This window comes from Suncus etruscus, chromosome 1 (assembly GCF_024139225.1).
Source record: "Suncus etruscus isolate mSunEtr1 chromosome 1, mSunEtr1.pri.cur, whole genome shotgun sequence".
Lineage (NCBI taxonomy): Eukaryota > Metazoa > Chordata > Mammalia > Eulipotyphla > Soricidae > Suncus > Suncus etruscus.
In genome coordinates, this window is record NC_064848.1 from 116,015,149 (window position 1) to 116,032,979 (window position 17,831).

The 17,831-nt window shown below is 40.5% G+C and overlaps 1 protein-coding gene across 1 annotated transcript in view; it reads left to right on the top strand.

Moving 5' to 3' along the window:
* Window positions 1–2,158: 2,158 nt before the first annotated feature.
* Window positions 2,159–17,831, top strand: part of HBP1 (HMG-box transcription factor 1) — a 30,913-nt gene continuing 15,240 nt past the window's right edge. Inside the window, exons 1-3 of the mRNA XM_049783285.1 lie at window positions 2,159–2,186; window positions 12,847–13,030; window positions 16,286–16,514. Coding sequence (XP_049639242.1) covers window positions 2,172–2,186; window positions 12,847–13,030; window positions 16,286–16,514 — 428 coding nt within the window. The 5' untranslated portion in view covers window positions 2,159–2,171. The remainder of the gene's footprint in view (window positions 2,187–12,846; window positions 13,031–16,285; window positions 16,515–17,831) is intronic.

Consider the following 17,831-nt stretch of genomic DNA (forward strand, 5'->3'; position numbering starts at 1 on the left):
GGCATTGTTCAAGGGTTATTCCTGGCTCCAGGCTCAGAAATTGCTCCTGGCAGGCACTGGGGACCATATAAGACGCAGGGATTCGAACCGATGACCTCCTGCATGAAAAGCAAACGCCTTACCTCCATGCAATCTCTCCGGCCCCTAAATGCATATTTTTTAATGAATGTAAACAGTGCCAGCTCGTGAAATTATCACGTACAATATCCTGATCTAAAGTTCAAGTGTTCCCTTTATAGTGTCCACCAATAAGAGTTCCACTGGAAATTTTTTGTTTGTTTGTTTGTTTGTTTTTTTGTTTTTGGGCCACACCCGGCGGTGCTCAGAAGTTACTCCTGGCTGTCTGCTCAGAAATAGCTCCTGGCAGGCACGGGGGACCATATGGGACACCGGGTTTCGAACCAACCACCTTTGGTCCTGGATCAGCTGCTTGCAAGGCAAACGCCACTGTGCTATCTCTCCGGGCCCCTCCACTGGAAATTTTTAAGTTTTTTTCCCAGCAGTCTTATTTACAAAGTTATTCCTAAGACAGCTGATTCAATGTTCCATTTAGTAAAAAAATTTTTTTAATTTCAATAGAAAGCTATTAAAGTAAGGTTCAGCCCAAAGCAAATCTCGGATTTTATGCAAAGGAGAAGGAATTCTAAAGACTTTAAAGATTTATTTTAACACATGGTGCCTTGATTTGTTATGTGGCTTTCAGGAAGATTTAGAAATGTGAGACTTTTAAAAAGAACCAAGCTATGATTTCAGGTTTTTTTTTTAATTATCATAAATTTTTCTTTTTGTAATTTTATGTATACACAGTGACCCGAGATACAAAACCCAACGCCTAGCTTAAATGGTTAAACATTAATGGTTCAAAGGTAAAAGCTTAATAAAGCCTTTGTAATGCGAATGGTAGAAATCCCAATTAAAGGCCAGATGGATTGTGATTGGGAGAGAGCCTTGTTTAAAATGAAGGTAACTATAAAGCAAAGAAGCCATCAGCCAGTGAGTCAGAACATTAGTTAGCAACCAAAGGAGCAACTCTAGTAGAAACCAAGTGGAAAGTCATAAAAAAAAAAAAAAAATCAATGGGAAGTCATCCGAATAGGGATACTGATTAACAAACTCGCCTGAGAAACAGAAGCTTCACAAATTAAATAAGTTGTAGTCAAAGGACAAGTTGGCCAGTATGCAACACCGTTTTTGACAGGTCTCCATTTCAAAGCCTATAGTAGCTTCCCCCCTCACCCTTTTTTCACAGCTTTATAGAGTCTAGACTCAAAGATCCTCTAGGAGATCCACCTCCTATTGCTCAGAGTCTGGCGCACTCGAGAGATTTTGGGCGATCAGAGCAGAAATGCTCTGGAAATCTCAAGTTGGTACGGTGGAGGGACTAAGGCGAGGCTCAGGATAATGTGATTCTTGTTTGTTCCCTTCGGAGTTCGGCACAACCTTTATTAACCTCAGCCTCCCGGGACAGTGATTTGTAGGTGACTAGGTCCCTGGCGAAGCTGCCTGGCTTCCGCTTGTGCAGTCATCTCCTTCCCCTTGCCCTAAAACAATACCCTGGCTTGTTGCCAAATTTTGAGCAGCGAGCTATTCTCGCGGCCCGGGGTCCGGAACCGGTGCTGAGAAAAGGCCGGGAAGGTCGGAAAAGCTCAGAGAGGCCCAGAGAGAAAGAAAAGAGCGAAGCTTCCAAACACTCCCTTCCTCCGCCCCCTCCCTTTTGTCCCCGACACCAAAACAAACGAGCTGATACACGTGTCCCTATGACTCTTGTTTACTATCAAGACTTGCCCGCGCGCGGCTTTCTGGGAAATGTAGTCCAACTGGTTCATCCCGCCTGCGTGTCTCTGGGAGAACCCACCCGAGTGAGAACTACAAACCCACAATCCCCTTCGAGGTCAAAGTTTGGCTCGGGTCCCCGGAGCCTCGGCGGGGGACCAATCCGAAGCGCTCCCTCGAATGATCGACACTCTGTCTGGTCCAATAAACACCAGGCAAAAGTCAACACAAGCCCTCCCCCGAAGTCGAGGCGGCGGTATCACCCAATAGAAAAGAAGAACGCTTGATTGACAGGTCGGAAAACCAATGAGAAGGCGAAAGAGCTGGGCGGAGACTCAGCCCCTCCCCGGGGGTTTGAGAGAGGGGAGGGGGGAAGACGAAGCTTGAAAGACTTGGTAATGGCGACGGGTTTGGTAAGTAGGGAAAGTTTCGGGGCAGAAGTAGGAGCCGCGGCGGCGGCGATCACAGGCGTCGGAGAGCGCCAGAGCCGGTCGGAAAAGGGGCAGGCGAGCTCGGAGCGGTGTTGTCGCGGCCAGAAAGGCTCGGCGCCCGAGCCCGAGGAGCCCCGCGATCGGCGGCGGGGTTTGTTGTCTCGGGTGCGGGCAGGGTGGGGGCGGGGCGGGGAGGGGCAGATCCCGCGGGACCCATCGGGGCGGGCGGGCTTGCTGAGGACGTCGGAGCCCCTCGCCTTGCCTCCGGGGGGGCGAACTAACTCCTCAGCAGCCGCTCTCGGCGACCCCCCCACAGCTCCGACGAGATTGCCCGGGGTCTCTCCCTCGCGGGGGCGGGGGCGGGGAGGAGCCGCGGAGCTCGGCTCGACTCGACGGCGGAGCTGGGCTGGCGACGGGCGGGCTTGGCCGTGCGGGGTGGGAGCTGAGGACGGCCCCCCCCAAAAAAAGGGTCCCTCCTCAAGTTTCCACTTGGACTCTTCTACTCCGCCCGGGTGGGCGGAGGATCGGGGCTGGGCTCTGGGCGCGGGATGGCGGGGGATCCGACGCGAGGCGCCGCCCGCCCGCGAGCTCCCTCGGGGGGCTCTTCGGTGGGACCGAAGGGAAGGCGCGCTCCTCTCCGGAGCGGCCGGGCCCCGGGCTCATTGTTACGCAGTTTGAATGAATGGGGCTCCCGGGCGCCTGCGCCGTGCGGCCGGGCCGAGGCGAGGCGAGGCGAGGCGAGGGGAAAAACAAGCCGGAGTCCGGGCCCGGTCACATGACGGGGAGGCGACGCGGCGATGAATGGCGAAAGAGGGTGGGGGAGGGAGGGAGGGAGGGCCTCGCCTGCCTGGGCTCGGGACCGACGGCCGGCGGAAAACTCCCCAGAAGCAGCCCCGACGGACGGCTTCGTGGTTCTGTAGCCGGCCTGCTGCTGCTGCCGCCTCTCGGTTCTTTCTGGAGTTAGCAGCTAGAATCCTTTTTTTGTTTGTTTGTTTTTAAATGAGCACACTATACAGGGCAATACTTGACATTACTTTCTTTTATTTCTTTCTTTTATTTTTTTGAAAGCTCGGGGTGCAATGGATAATAAGATGAGAAGAAGAGGTTGTAAAAGGGATTGTGTAGAGCTGGAAGTGTTCAAGAGAACCCACAATCCCCCCCAACCCCCCCCCCCCCAAGCAGTTGTTTTCCTCTCTTAGCCGGCCTTAGCAGATGTCTCTTTACTAGTGGTTGGACATTTGGAACCATTTCGATTTTGTATTGATGATTTACTTTGTTGTGAGTTGTTTTTAGTTTATGGGTGATCTAAAACAGGTATTTCCCCCGGCTATTTTGCCTTTTCTGCCAGCAAACTAATTTGGGTGAGGAGAATCCTGCGAAGGGGCGTCTAAAGGGAGAAACTTATAGTTTTAGAGTACATAATGGGATGTAAAGTACAGCCCGGTGACTAGTTATTCATCACAAGGTAAATTTGTGAAGTGCTGTTTAGGAACAGTTGTGATCATTTCTCTCTCTATGCACAATGCCCATATCTTGTAGGGAACCTGAAACTGCGGTCTGTTATACCGCAATTGAAAAAAAAATAATCGGCATCATCGGTTCAGTTTCTTTGATTACTAGGTTAGGGTGCACTTGATAGCATTTGAAGGATGCAAATTATTTTGGAAATAACGCCACGATTTTTTAAAATTACTCTTTTAAGTTTTTAAGCGACTTTATTTCTGAGGAAGCTATTTACAGCAAGAGGGGAAAAAAAGCCTTATTCTAACTCAACACAGTATAAAATGAAAATGGATTTTACCTCTGGTTTCTATCTTTGTAAGCCATTTTTTTCCTTTCTGCTTTTAAAATCACTATTTGTTTATTTTTCAAGTTTACACTACATAAAAGTTAATTCCACTATCCTAGGTGTCACTGTTCTTGGCTCCTTGTTTGTAAACATACGGTACTGTCTCTTTAAGAGTTCGCTGCTGCCTTGGTCTTTCCCTTTGCTCTATTACTGCTCATAGGGGAAGGCCAAGGACCTGGGCTTAATAACATAACAATAAAGCCTTGAGGCTTCAGAGAAAGTCTTAGGAACTAGTTTCCTATCGTTCCTTTTGAAATGAAAATATCCTTTTCTGTCATAAATGTAAGTTACTTCCATGTAATTTTACATGCATTCTCTTTTAACTATAAAAGTGATTTTTAAAATAAAAATATAAATCAGAACAAATGAAAACTTTGAAGCTGAAAAGTACACAAATGACGTAAAACTTAAATGATTAAAGTTTTAAATTAAAAAAATACATTATAAACGACACAGTGGTTATCATATCCCTTTATATGAAGACCTTCTCTTTGGTGCTTCCAGTCATTACTAAAATATGACTTTCGTAATAATAGTTGAATTAATTTGTGAATTAATGCTAGTACCATAGGTATTGTTTTGTTTTGTTTAAATCACAAAAGGTTAGGATGTTTCCAACACTCATTTTTAATGGGGTGCCTCTCCAGCAGAGCTAGGGCATATGGCTGCATATCGCCCTGGAACGTGCTGCTGGGATTGCAATGGAGTTTTAGGAAAACAGGCTTTCTTCTGTGAGCATAGGCTCTTTCAAGTTTTCATACAATGGCTTCTTATTGTTATTTAAATTGAGAATGCTTTTCTAAAGTTCTGTGTATGGTTTCTAGTGGCATAGCATGGGTATTTTGTTACATTTTATCAACATGAATATCAGCATTTTATGTTGGACTTATGAAATAAACATTTATGTGAAATGATGAGACTTTGTTTAGCAAAAAGCTAAACTTTAGCCTTAGTAGCTGAGAGAGTTTGATAGAAGAGCAAGCCTGCAGAATTTAGTATAAATATAAATTATAAGTCAGGCATTGTTTCCAATGAAAACTGTGACACAAGGTTAACTTGTTTGTTTAGAGTGACATAGGTGGTAGTAATCCACAGCTATATATTTTACCAAAAGAATACTAATGGGTGAAGAGTTTTGGGTGACTGGTTTTCACTGTCCTGGAACACCCTGACAAAAGTGTTCCCATATATTTTTTGAAATCTTTTTTTTTTTAATTGTTTGCTTTTGGGGCCATAGTGCAATGCTCTGAGGACCAGATGGGACTATTGCTGATAGATTCTAGGTTGGCCATATATGTGGTAAGTTCCTTACTATATTCTCTTCAGCCCTCTATGTTTTGCTTTATGTACAATTATATGATATTTGAACATGCTCTGCACAAAGGTAGACATTTAATAGAACCCAATTTTCTTTTCCACTCATTCTCTATTTCTAGTCTTCCTTTCTTTGTAAGATTTTGTAGTTACATCTAAAAGTTTGCAAGACAAAAGTATCCTGTTAATAAAAATCTATACTACTGAATGTGACATTTCAAAGTATGACTGCTAGCAAATTTTGTTCTTTTGTTGATCTATTATGAGATGTTATGCAGAAGCAAGCAGTCTTTATAGTACCAAACCAGTACACAGAAGCAGGAATAAACAATAGTGTTAGCCTTACCAGGATATAATTGAAAGAGGAGCTTGTTTACATATTGTGTCTTAATTAGTTTCTAAAATGAGTTATTGTGGGGTGGAAATATATTTTTGAATAAAGATTTAAGGTCTTTCTTTACTGTAGCAGAGACTTTCCTTTTCCCAGATAGTTTCACTGAAAACCCAGTGCAAAAATACTTAGATATGTATATGGGTTTAAATTCTGTTTTCATGCTTTTTATTTAATTTTAACATTAACACTGTAAAATAAGTAGAAGAGTACTGTGAGACTGAGACTAAGCAGCTGCCCCAGGTAATATGGCCAGCAAGAAGGAAGTAAGTCTGTTTACATAGCTTTGGGTAGACACAGTGAACTTAAGTTCAACAGATCCTCAGTCCCTTTTTTTTTTTTTTTTTTTTTTTGTAGGTAATCTGAGTTGAAATGCTAATGTTTTGGTCTCTCATACCCTTACAACTCATTCAAGTGTTGTAGTGGGCGGTGGCGCTAAAGGTAAGGTGCCTGCCTTTCCTGCGCTAGCCTTGAACGGACCGCGGTTCGATCCCCGGTCTCCCATATGGTCCCCCAAGCCAGGAGCAACTTCTGAGCACATAGCCAGGAGTAACCCCTGAGCGTCAATGGGTGTGGCCCAAAAAAACCAAAAAAAAAAAAAAAAAAAAAAAGAATTTAGTGCTGTAGAATGACAGAGAAAGGAGATGTTAGTGTAAAGTGAATACTGCTCAGTGGATACTGTAGGACCTGGTGATAGGATAGAAAGAACCTTGCTGGGAAAAGTTAAGAAAACCAAAGAATTCTTGCAGGGTGTGAGAAGACAAGGTCATCTGTAGTTTCGCTTTTCTGAACTCCAGAAGCTTTGCTCTTTCAGAATTAAGAATGAATCTAAGAAAATAATGGAGTGCATAACCACTTGTGAATTTCACAATAAATATTTTTAAAATGGGGATAAAGTCAAGTGCAAAATTGCAACTAGTGCTTACTTATGCAGATCTTATTTATATGATAGTATTTACAGTAGTCAAAGAATTTTGAGTTAATTAGAATGGTTAAATTTGTTCTATATACTTAAGTGTCAAAATCCCATGGAAATAAAATCTAAACTGAATATTACTTGTTCAGAAAAATCACATAGCCAGTGGTCTCAAACTCGGGGCCCGCGGGCCCTTTTCGGGCCCTCCATACATTTTGTGGCCCTGCCCTAGGGGAATCTTTTTATGTTTTGTTTTGTTTTAGTTGTTTGGGTCACACCCCCCAATGTTCAAGGCTTACTACTGATTTTGCACTCAAGGATCACCCCGACTTTGCCTCCTGCGGCCCCCAGGTAAATTGAGTTTGAGACCCCTGACATAGACTATCTTAGTTACGAAATAAGGAATCTACACTGATTCCACCATTGCTTTTTCTTTTATGAAAATACCAACAAAGGAAGTTTGGGGCAGAGTGAAGCCTTAGACAGGGCTTTTTAAATTTTGCTTGTGACTTTTCATTTGGGGGATATTTATGCAACCCTGGGTATATAGATTTATAAAATAGGTATACTAATCAATTCTCTACTAATAATAAACCATATAAATTATTATTTGGGGGCCATTATCAGTGTATTCAGGGGTCACTCCTGACGAACTATATGGGGGATTGAGGATTGTACCTGTGTCAGCCACATGAAACCAATGTACTTACTCTATCTGACCCAAATCATGACAATTTTCACCACCCACAGTTTAAGGCCACAGACAAATTGGGAATATGGATAACCTTTTTGTTTGTTTGTTTATTTTGGCTATATTCAACAGTGCTCAGGGCTTACTTTGGCTCTGTGCTTAGAGATCATTCCTGGTAGAGCTCTAGTGACCATATGTGGTGCTGGAGATTAAACCTAGGTGGGCTTCTTCATACAAGGCAAGTAAGTGCCTTGTCTTACCTGCTGTGCTATTATATAGTGTATGTTTATATTTGAATAAGCTTTTAATAAGTCTCCTTAAATATGTAAAGTTTCTTCATACTCATAGTGTTTCAGCATGATTTTGTATAAACAACTCCTATTGAGGTATCTGGTTTATAATACTGTTTACATTTCATGCCTGCATCATTACAATACCACACCCATCGCCAGAATCCTCCAGATTACCAAGAGCCCCTCCTTCCAGCCACAGTTCTATAGATAAAATACCCAGTTCCAATGTCTTCCACCTTTTTCTGTTCTCTTTCTAAACACAAAGAGAAATTTTTTTTGGGAGGGGCACGCCCAGTGATGCTCAGGTTTATTCAGGAAATCAGTCCTGGTGGAGCTCCTGAGGTGCGTGGAGGGGGCGTGTCTTTGAACCTGAGTCAGCCACGTGTAAGGCAAGCAAGTGTTTTACCTGCTGTACTATCTCTTTGATCCCAAAGAATGTTTACAGCTATAATCATGTCATACCTGTGTTCAAAAACCTTCACTGTCAATTTATCTGATCTTTGCTACTAAGTCAACGATTTTACAGTGACTATTTGCTCTGTGCTCTGTTTTGAGCACTACTGTTAGACTTCATAAAATTGTTTTCCTAAGTTTTTAGAACAGGTTATGTGGGTGTTTTTATTGCTGTTATATAAACAAGGTATAAAGGCATTAAATCATTGTCCACTACATGTAGTAACATCTGATATTTAGGTAGTCTGGCAGAGTTTTCTTACTCAGTTGTCTTTGAGAAGCGAGCCACTTTTGGTAAACTGAAAATTCTGATTCCTGTTAACCTCTTGCATTCTTTTTCACTACCACAAAGGCCATCCTACCTTTTTATGATGCTGGATTATATAGTACCTAATCTGTGTGATATTTTTCTAAATATGAATCTGCTTATAAGTTTCTCATTACGAGTTCATCTTAGCCCATTCGTGTATTGGGGTTTTGTGTATTTGTGTATTGGAGTGGTCACACACTGTGATGCGCAGAGGCTACTCTTGGGTCCTCTGAGGAATTACTCTTGGTGGTGCTCAGGGAACCCTGTGGGATGCCTGGAATCAATCCATCTTCCCTAACCTCCTTTTTGCCCATTCTTAAGCAAAAAGCTATAGCACTGACCACTTGCAGTAATTTTCTTTCTTTCTTTCTTTTTTTTTTTTTTTTTTTTTGGGCTACACCCATTTGATGCTCAGGGGTTACTCCTGGCTAAGCGCTCAGAAATCGCTCCTGGCTTGGGGGACCATATGGGACGCCGGGGGATCGAACCGCGGTCCTTCCTTGGCTAGCACTTGCAAGGCAGACACCTTACCTCTAGCGCCACCTCACCGGCCCTTTGCAGTAATTTTCTATTTAAGTATAGATTTATTTTTTGTTTGCTTTTGTTTTGGGGCCACACACGGTGACATTCAGGGGTTACTCCTGGCTATGCGCTCAGAAATCACTCCTGGCTTGGGGGCCCACATGGGACTTTCAGGGGGATTGAACTGGGGTTCGTCTTAGGTTAGCACTTGCTAGGTAAATGCCCTACTGCTCACCCACCACGCTGACCCTATTTAATTGTAGATTTTTAAATTGAGGGGAGGGGCACACCCGGCAGCACTCAGGGGTTATTCCTGGCTTGAGCTCAGAAATTGCTCCTGGCTTGGGATCATATGGGATGTCAAGGATCAAACCTGCATCCGTCCTGGGTCAGCCCATGCAAGGCAAATGCCCTAATGCTCTGCAACTACGCCAGCTCTTGAAGTATAGATTCTTTAAGGTTCATAACAAACACATCATTGAGCTCCAATGTTACAACTACTATAATGTCTGAAATGTGATATATATATATATATATATATATATATATATATATATATTAAGTGAATGGAGATACTTTGTTTTTAATCCAAAGGAATGTGGGCGATCATTTTTACCTCATTGGTTTTCACTGCTCCTGATTCTTTTAAAAGTCAAATGTGGTCTGGGGATCACTTAAAGGAAGGAACCCTAGTCTCAGTCCTTGGCCCAGCATGTTTCCTTCAAAGGAAAAAAAAACTAATAGGTCTGGGATGATAACCCAAACAAGAGAAATCATCTGAAGGTGGAGCTTGTGCCTCATTTAAGCACACATGATTCCTCTACCATAAGAACTGATCATCTTTTATTAAGATGGGTTTACTTGATTTTTTGCTTGGAGATGAGTAGGTTCAAAATCATTTGACCAGTTATATTTAAGAAATCATTTTGTGTCACTACTTTTCTTGAACCCATCAAGTTGGTGGGGAACTGTTATACCCTAACAGAATTGTCTTTGCTATATATAGAAGTATGGTTAAGCAGTACATGAAAGATTGTGGTAAACTGCAAGAACTAATGTCTTGTGAAAATCTCAGACATCTTTCAGATAAATTGTCACACTAAAGTATAAGATGGTATAAGATGTGACTTTATTTGAAATGTATTGATTGACTTGGTATAGAGTCTTTCTCAGGGAGGGAATTGCAGAAGTTAACTATTTTCAGTAACTATCCTGTTTAGAGCATCAGATGTTCTCAGGAATCAGTTTTACATTTCTTGTACATTTTTATTCTTACACGTGGGAGAAAGTAATGCATATATCACTTAGACATGTTTTATAAATGGAAATAGTGTTTCAGTGAGCAGCTCACTCACCTAAGTTATATATATTCAGTAAATGCTCATGCTGAATCAAAAACCTTTATTTTGTTACACCTAACCCAGTGCCCTTTTCACTACTCCCATGGAACGTCTTACACTCAGTATTGAGTAAGGCTCTAATGCAATGCCCAGGATATGGATTCATTTTTATGAGAGGCAGGCAGAAAGCATCAAAAAAGGAATATTAAAAATAAAATGAAGCAATGTGCAGTGTGCTATTTATATGTAGAAAAGAATAAAATACTTTCAACAACAGCAATAAATGAATTCTTATGTATTACCTATTTAAAATAGATCTTGGTAAAAAATGACAGGCATGAATTCATTTTAGGAAAAAAACATCTGGAGCTGGAGTGGGTAAGGCACACACTTTCCTTACATGCATATGACCTAGGTTCAATCCCCAGTATCCCGTTTGGTCTCCTGAGCATTGCTGAGTGTTGCCCCCCCCAAAATGGGCATCAACTATTTATAAATTATGAAGTATGAAAAAAATATATACTTGTGTTTTGTTTTGGGGCCATACCGTGCAGTGTTCTTGGTTCTGTGCTCAGAAATCGCTCCTGGCAGGCTTGGGACCGTATGGGATGCTGGGATTCAGACCACCGTCCTTCTGCATGCGAGGCAAATGCCCTACCTCCATGCTATCTCTTTGGCCCCAAATATATAATTTGGGGTATCATTAAAGAGATTAATTATAATATAATGTACTAAAATGTCAGTAGTGTTAATCTCAGTTTAACATTGAGTTTTTAAAGAATGTAGGGTTTTTGTTGTTTTGTTTTTTTGAGGGGGCCATCCCTGGTGACCCTGGGTTACTCCTGGCTATGTGCTCAGAAATCGCTTCTGGCTTGGGGACCATTTGGGACCCCAGAGGTTGAACCCAGGTCCATCCTGGGTCAGCCGCCTGCAAGGTAAGTGCCCTATTGCTACGCTACCACTCCGGCCCCAAGAATGCTGTTTTAAATTTTTGTCTACAGTATATTTATAGTTAGGAAATATTTCATAATAAAAATGATTATAGAGAAGCCTTTGTAGAAGAATATTTCATATTGCCAGTGTTGGTGGCTTCAAAAACTAAGCAATTGGGCCTGGAGAGATAGCACAGCGGCGTTTGCCTTGCAAGAAGCCCATCCAGGACCAAAGGTGGTTGGTTCGAATCCCAGTGTCCCATATGGTCCCCTGTTCCTGCCAGGAGCTATTTCTGAGCAGACAGCTAGGAGTAACCCCTGAGCATCGCCGGGTGTGGCCCAAAAACAAAAAAAAAAAAAAAAAAAAAAAAAAAAACTAAGCAATTAATACCTCCCTGCTTTTTTGGTCCACTTAGGCTGGGGTATTACTTTATTTTCAGTGACTTTGAACAGCAATAGTTGGCTTTTGTGTGTTTTGAGATAGATTCAAATACATTTTTGTGTGTGATTCATTTTATTCAGAGCTTTATAAAAATGGGATTTGCAATAGAATCAGAAATCAGAAAGGCCATTTCCCATGTACATAACCATGTAAAATGTAAAAGATATATTTTACTTTCATAACAAAGTATATAGTTTGGAGATTTTGTTGAGAAATTATTTGATGACTTAACTCATCTTGTTTTCTTTTAAATAGTTCTGAGATTAATGTAGACTTACTCTTTAGTAAATAGCTGTTTCCAGTGATCATTACTTATCTTTCTGGAAAATGTAACCTATTCTGAAGGACAGATAATAATTTTCATGTGGCTAGTTTCTAAGTACTTATTTAAAAAAAAATGAGAGCCTTCATGGACCAATAATAGCCTTGGATCCCCAAGACCCACCCAGAGTGTTCTTTGAGCACTGAGCCAGGAGTAAGCCCTGAATACTACAGGATGTGGCTCAAAGACAAAACAAAACAAAAACCCGAAACAATAATCCTTTATTTACTAAATTTTAAGGGACATTCCAATTTTTATGAGTCAGTGTTTTAGAATGTTTAAAACTGTCCTTTCAAAAGATGACAAAACAGTTGGTAAGGAAACTAAAATATAATGCTAAAACATTCGTATAGTCTTTAGGAAATGCAATTTTAAGTTTGAAGTAAAAATGCTTTTTTTGGTCACAATGTTTGGTTATGAAAAGTAGAAGTGTATAACTGCTGTTTTTCTCTAGAAAATTTGTTCTAAATTAACATTAAAGAATATTCATCCTTGGGATCTGAATTTGATTTTTGTTTCTTTACATACATGGATTAGGGGCCCTCAAACTTTTTAAACAGGGGGCCAGTTCACTGTCCCTCAGACCATTGGAGGGTCTGACTATAGTAAAAACAAAACTTATGAACGAATTCTTATGCACACTGCATATATCTTATTTTGCAATGAAGAAACAAAACAGATACAAATACAGTATGTGGCCGTAGGGCCATAGTTTGAGGACCACTGGAAGATATCAGTCATTATAGTTATAAAGAATTTGAGAGGTAGTGATAATGTGATTAAGTTAGATAGAAAATCTTGTCTCTGAATGATTTTATACTTAGAACTTTCAAATCAAATGACTCGACATATTTTCTTATTTTTAAGTCGGAACACCATAACATGGTGTGGGAAGTGAAGACAAATCAGATGCCTAATGCAGTACAGAAACTCCTGCTGGTAATGGACAAGAGAGCTTCAGGAATGAATGACTCATTGGAGTTGCTACAGTGTAATGAAAATTTGCCATCCTCACCTGGATACAACTCCTGTGATGAGCATATGGAGCTTGGTAAACAAAGCAGTTTTCTGAGAATTCACATCAATTTTAATATTTTGCTAGCTTTTTAATCTCTCATCTGATGATAACTAGTATGTGAAGTTTTCTTTTTCCTCTTGTTAGCACTCAAAAATATTACCTAAAGCCAATATAAATTGAAGTTTTTAAGGTTATACAAACTCACATAACATTAAAATGTCTTGAGTAATTTCTCTAACTAAACTCATCACTCTTTGTGGTGAGCTTCCTGAGGTGAGCTGGAACTTCCAGCTCTTTTCTCTTTTGTGTCTGAGAATTATTATTACAAGGGTGTCTTTCATTTTTCTTAAAACCCATAGATGAGTGAGACCATTCTGCGTTTTTCTCTCTCTCTCTGACTTATTTCACTCAGCATAATAGATTCCATGTACATCCATGTATAGGAAAATTTCATGACTTCATCTCTCCTGACAGCTGCATAATATTCCATTGTGTATATGTACCACAGTTTAGTTAGAGAAATAACTACATTTTGAACTGTCCTAATATTGAGAATGTATGAGGGAAATGTAGAGCCTGTTTAGGGTACAGGCGGGGGTTGGGTGGGGAGGAGGGAGATTTGGGACTTGGGTGATGGGAATGTTGCACTGGTGATGGGTGGTGTTCCTTTTATGACTGAAACCCAAACACAATCATGTATGTAATCAAGGTGTTTAAATAAAAAAAAATTATGCATTAAAAAAAATGTCTTGAGTAAAGATGGGTCTATTAAATACTTTAGGGCAGGGGTCTCAAACTCAATTTACCTGGGGGCCGCAGGAGGCAAAGTCGGGGTGATCCTTGAGTGCAAAGTCAGTAGTAAGCCTTGAACATTGGGGGGTGTGACCCAAACAACTAAAACAAAACAAAACAAAAAAAGATTCCTCTAGGGCAGGGCCACAAAATGTTGTATGGAGGGCCGCAAACAGCCCACGGGCCGTGAGTTTGAGACCCCTGCTTTAGGGAAATCCTGCTATATGGCTTTTCAGAAGCTCTTTTGAAACATTTAGTGAAATCAGAAAATTATAGTTGGCCATTCTGCACTGCAGGGTTGTAGGCATTTTGGAGAATTACAGTGGACTCCTGAAACTTGAGGACCTAACCGACAATTGTAGTTATTATAAATGTGTACGTTTGTTGAGGTGTAATCTAGAATCATATTACTATGCTACATCAGCAGCCAATGAGTGCCTTGGCTTGCTGTCCAACATTTTTAGCCCATTTTTGTTCTCCTATATTAGGCCGTTTTCTTTAATGGTCCACCAAATCCTGAGAATATTTGATTATACCCTCATTTTACAAATGGTGAAATAGATTGATTATATGTTATATTAATGTTTGGGAATTTGAAGATCAGAATATTGGTTTAGGAACAAAAAACTGTTTAAATATCAAGAGATTGCTGGGCCCTTATATCCACTGAGTGGTAACTATTGGTGTACAGGTAACAATTTTTATTTAGGTTATTTTTAATGATTCTTTATCATCACATTTTAGGTTTTAAGAAAAAATCAGGAATTTAGGACCAGGGTTGTCAAACATTTGTACCACACCTCATGACTTTTTTTTAAATAAGTATATGAAAGATACAAATACATTTACAGGAGATAAATGATACTCGAAATTTTGGCAGTCAGGGAAGAGAGATATCAGTAATGAAAAATACAGATTAGAGTGACTTTAAATTAGTATAGAGCTCTGCCATTCTAAAGAAGATATCTTATTTTAGTGTTTTGTGTGCTGTTGAGGGTGGCATTCTTCGAGGCAGTGCTTAGGAAACCCATTGTGGTGTCATCTGCCCCTGACAGTTCAGTGTTTTACTGCTTCTTCAGCTCTGGCAGAGCCACCTCCGTGGTGCTGGGACCTTGGTCATGTACTAGGCCCAGACAAAGATCCAGTGCATGGAAAGCTTGTGCCCTGGCCTCTTTTCTTTTTTTGTTTTTGTTTTTTGGGCCACACCCGGTGATGCTCAAGAGTTACTCCTTGCTATGTGCTCGGAAATCGTTCCTGCCTGGGGGTGGGGAGAAGACCCTATGGGACGTTGGGGATCAAATCCAGGTCCGTCCTGGGTCAGCTGTGTGCAAGACAAACACCTAACCACTGTGCTATTGCTCCAGCCTCTGGCATCTGTTCTTATTCCTTGTCCCTTCTGCTTAGTTTTATGAATGGATATTCTGAATCAGTGCTAGACTGATATTTTTAGACTTTTACTTTTTCTTGACTGAGTAGGAAAGAGGCATATGTACTGCTTGAATGACAATTGAGAACTCTCAAGTCTAAGAGTTTCTTGGCAAACTGTGAAGGAAACCAGTGGATCTAAATATTTTGTAGGTGTGTGTGTTGTAGAAATTTTAAGACTGCGAGAAGCTTTATCTTCTCTTTTTTTAAATTCAGAATTTTAGAATTTAGTCTTAATATTTGTGACCTTTGGAGTGCACATGAATGGTACTTGGGTAATACTTACAGTAAATACTTATTTAATTGAAAGATTATCATGCACAGCCTTTCAGAAACAGGAAGAAAAACCAATACAGCATTTGTTGGTAAAAAATGGTAAATATGGGCCCGGAGAGATAGCACAGCAGCATTTGCCTTGAAAGCAGCTGATCCAGGACCAAAGGTGGTTGGTTCGAATCCCGGTGTCCCATATGGTCCCCCGTGCCTGCCAGGAGCTATTTCTGAGCAGACAGCCAGGAGTGACCCCTGAGCAATGCCGGGTGTGGCCCAAAAACAAAAACAAAAACAAAAACAAAAAAGGTAAATAACTGTAGTAAGTGTACCTAAACATAGTTTGTCTTTGCATTATTAAACTTGTCTGACAGTTTAATAAAAGCATATCAACAGTAAATACCTATGTATACACCTGAAATATTATTTTCTTAACGTGTTCACGTAAAAATGTCTTGTACATGATAATGAAGTTGGACATTGGGGAACAATAAAAAATTGGGGGTAGATCGGAAAGTACAAAACTTGTTTACAAGCTTTTGTGCATTATGTTAATGGCATGATTTGTATAGTGAAGTTGCTAAGTAAATTTACATTCATTGGTTTTATTTTTCCTTTGACTTTGTTGATGATTATATGTTCAGTCTTTTTTTAGATTGAAATTTATTTCAAGGAAACATTTTGAATTTATGTTTTGTCTTACAAAATTAATCAGCTGACTTTGAGGATTTCGCTTTCAACTGAAATTACGGTATTATTCCCTGAATTAGTAATTTCCTTTTTATAATTATTTATTTGCAGATGATCTTCCTGAACTTCAGGCTGTTCAAAGTGATTCTACCCAATCTGCCATATACCAGCTAAGTTCAGATGTTTCACATCAAGAATATCCAAGACCATCTTGGAACCAAAATACCTCAGACATAACAGAAAATACTTACAGTGAAAATGAGGTGGATTGGTTAACAGAATTAGCAAATATTGCCACCAGTCCACAAAGTCCACTCATGCAGTGCTCCTTTTACAACAGGTAGGACCATTGGCTATATAGAAAATTTGTTAACTTCTCAGTTATAAAAATAATACTATTAATTATTCGGTTATTGGTTTAGTTACTATTTCCAATATTATGCTTTCATCATTAGATAAAGTTAGTAGGACTTTCCTCATACACAACTGACTTGCACACAAGATACCGATTTGATCCCCAGCATCCTATGTTATCCCCTGATCTCCACTAGTGAGTGATTCCTGAGCACAGAGCCAGGAGTAATCTCTGAGCCTTGCTGGGTGTGACCCCCACCCCAAACAACAACAACAACAAAACCCAATCCTTAAAAGAACTTAGGTAAAAAGTAATATGAGAACAGCAGAGTCAAAATATTTGTATGTGTTTTAGAGTCATTAAATATGATTGATTACCTGTTTCTGCTTAGGAAATTTATTTCTCTAATAGAACTATAGTAATAAACTTTTTCTTTTTTCTTTTTATTTTCTTTTGGGGCCACACCTGGTGACGCTCAGGATTTACTCCTGGCTATGTGCTCAGAAATCGCTCCTCGCTTGGGGGACCATATGGGGTGCTGGGGATCAAACGGCTGTCCATCCTAGGGTAGCGCGGGCAAGGCAGATGCCTTACGCTTGCGCCACCACTCCAGCTCCAATAATAAACTTTTTGTCAGTCTTGAGTTTGGTTTCCTTTTGGTCAAGGTTTATTTACTTTGTATATGACTAGATTATCTGCTTGCTAATACTAAATTCTACTAATAAGGACTTCCATTATTAAAAAGTTTTGTTTTTTATACCTAGATCACTTTTTAAAAAAGCTCTTGGGCTGGAGCGGTGGCACAAGTGGTAGGATGTTTGCTTTGCATGTGCTAATCTAGTATGGATCCCCCCGGCATCCCATATGATTCCACAAGGCAGGAGCGATTTCTGAATGCATAGCCAGGAGTAAACCCTGAGCATCTCTGGGTGTGACCCATAAAGCAAAAAAAAAAAAAAAAAAAAAAATTAAATTGTTCTTTTGGGGTTCAGGGAGAATGTTCAATGTAGTGAAGCACATACCTTTTATGCATGGGATCAAGTTCTGTCCCTAGTACCATATATTCTTCTCCAGTTCTACTGGAGCCCAGCTCCACAATGTACCTGGGTCAATATAGTGGCACAAGCCTCACCGAACAAAGTATTACCAGAGTTTCCTCTAACCCTCAAACGCCACTCAGGAGACCCCTATAAAAAAAAAAAAAAAAAAAAAAAAAGAAAAATAGTTTGCTATAAAATTTCTTAGGCTTCCACCTAACATTCCTAGAAGGATGGATGTTGATGCTTTTTCATAATGTATGTC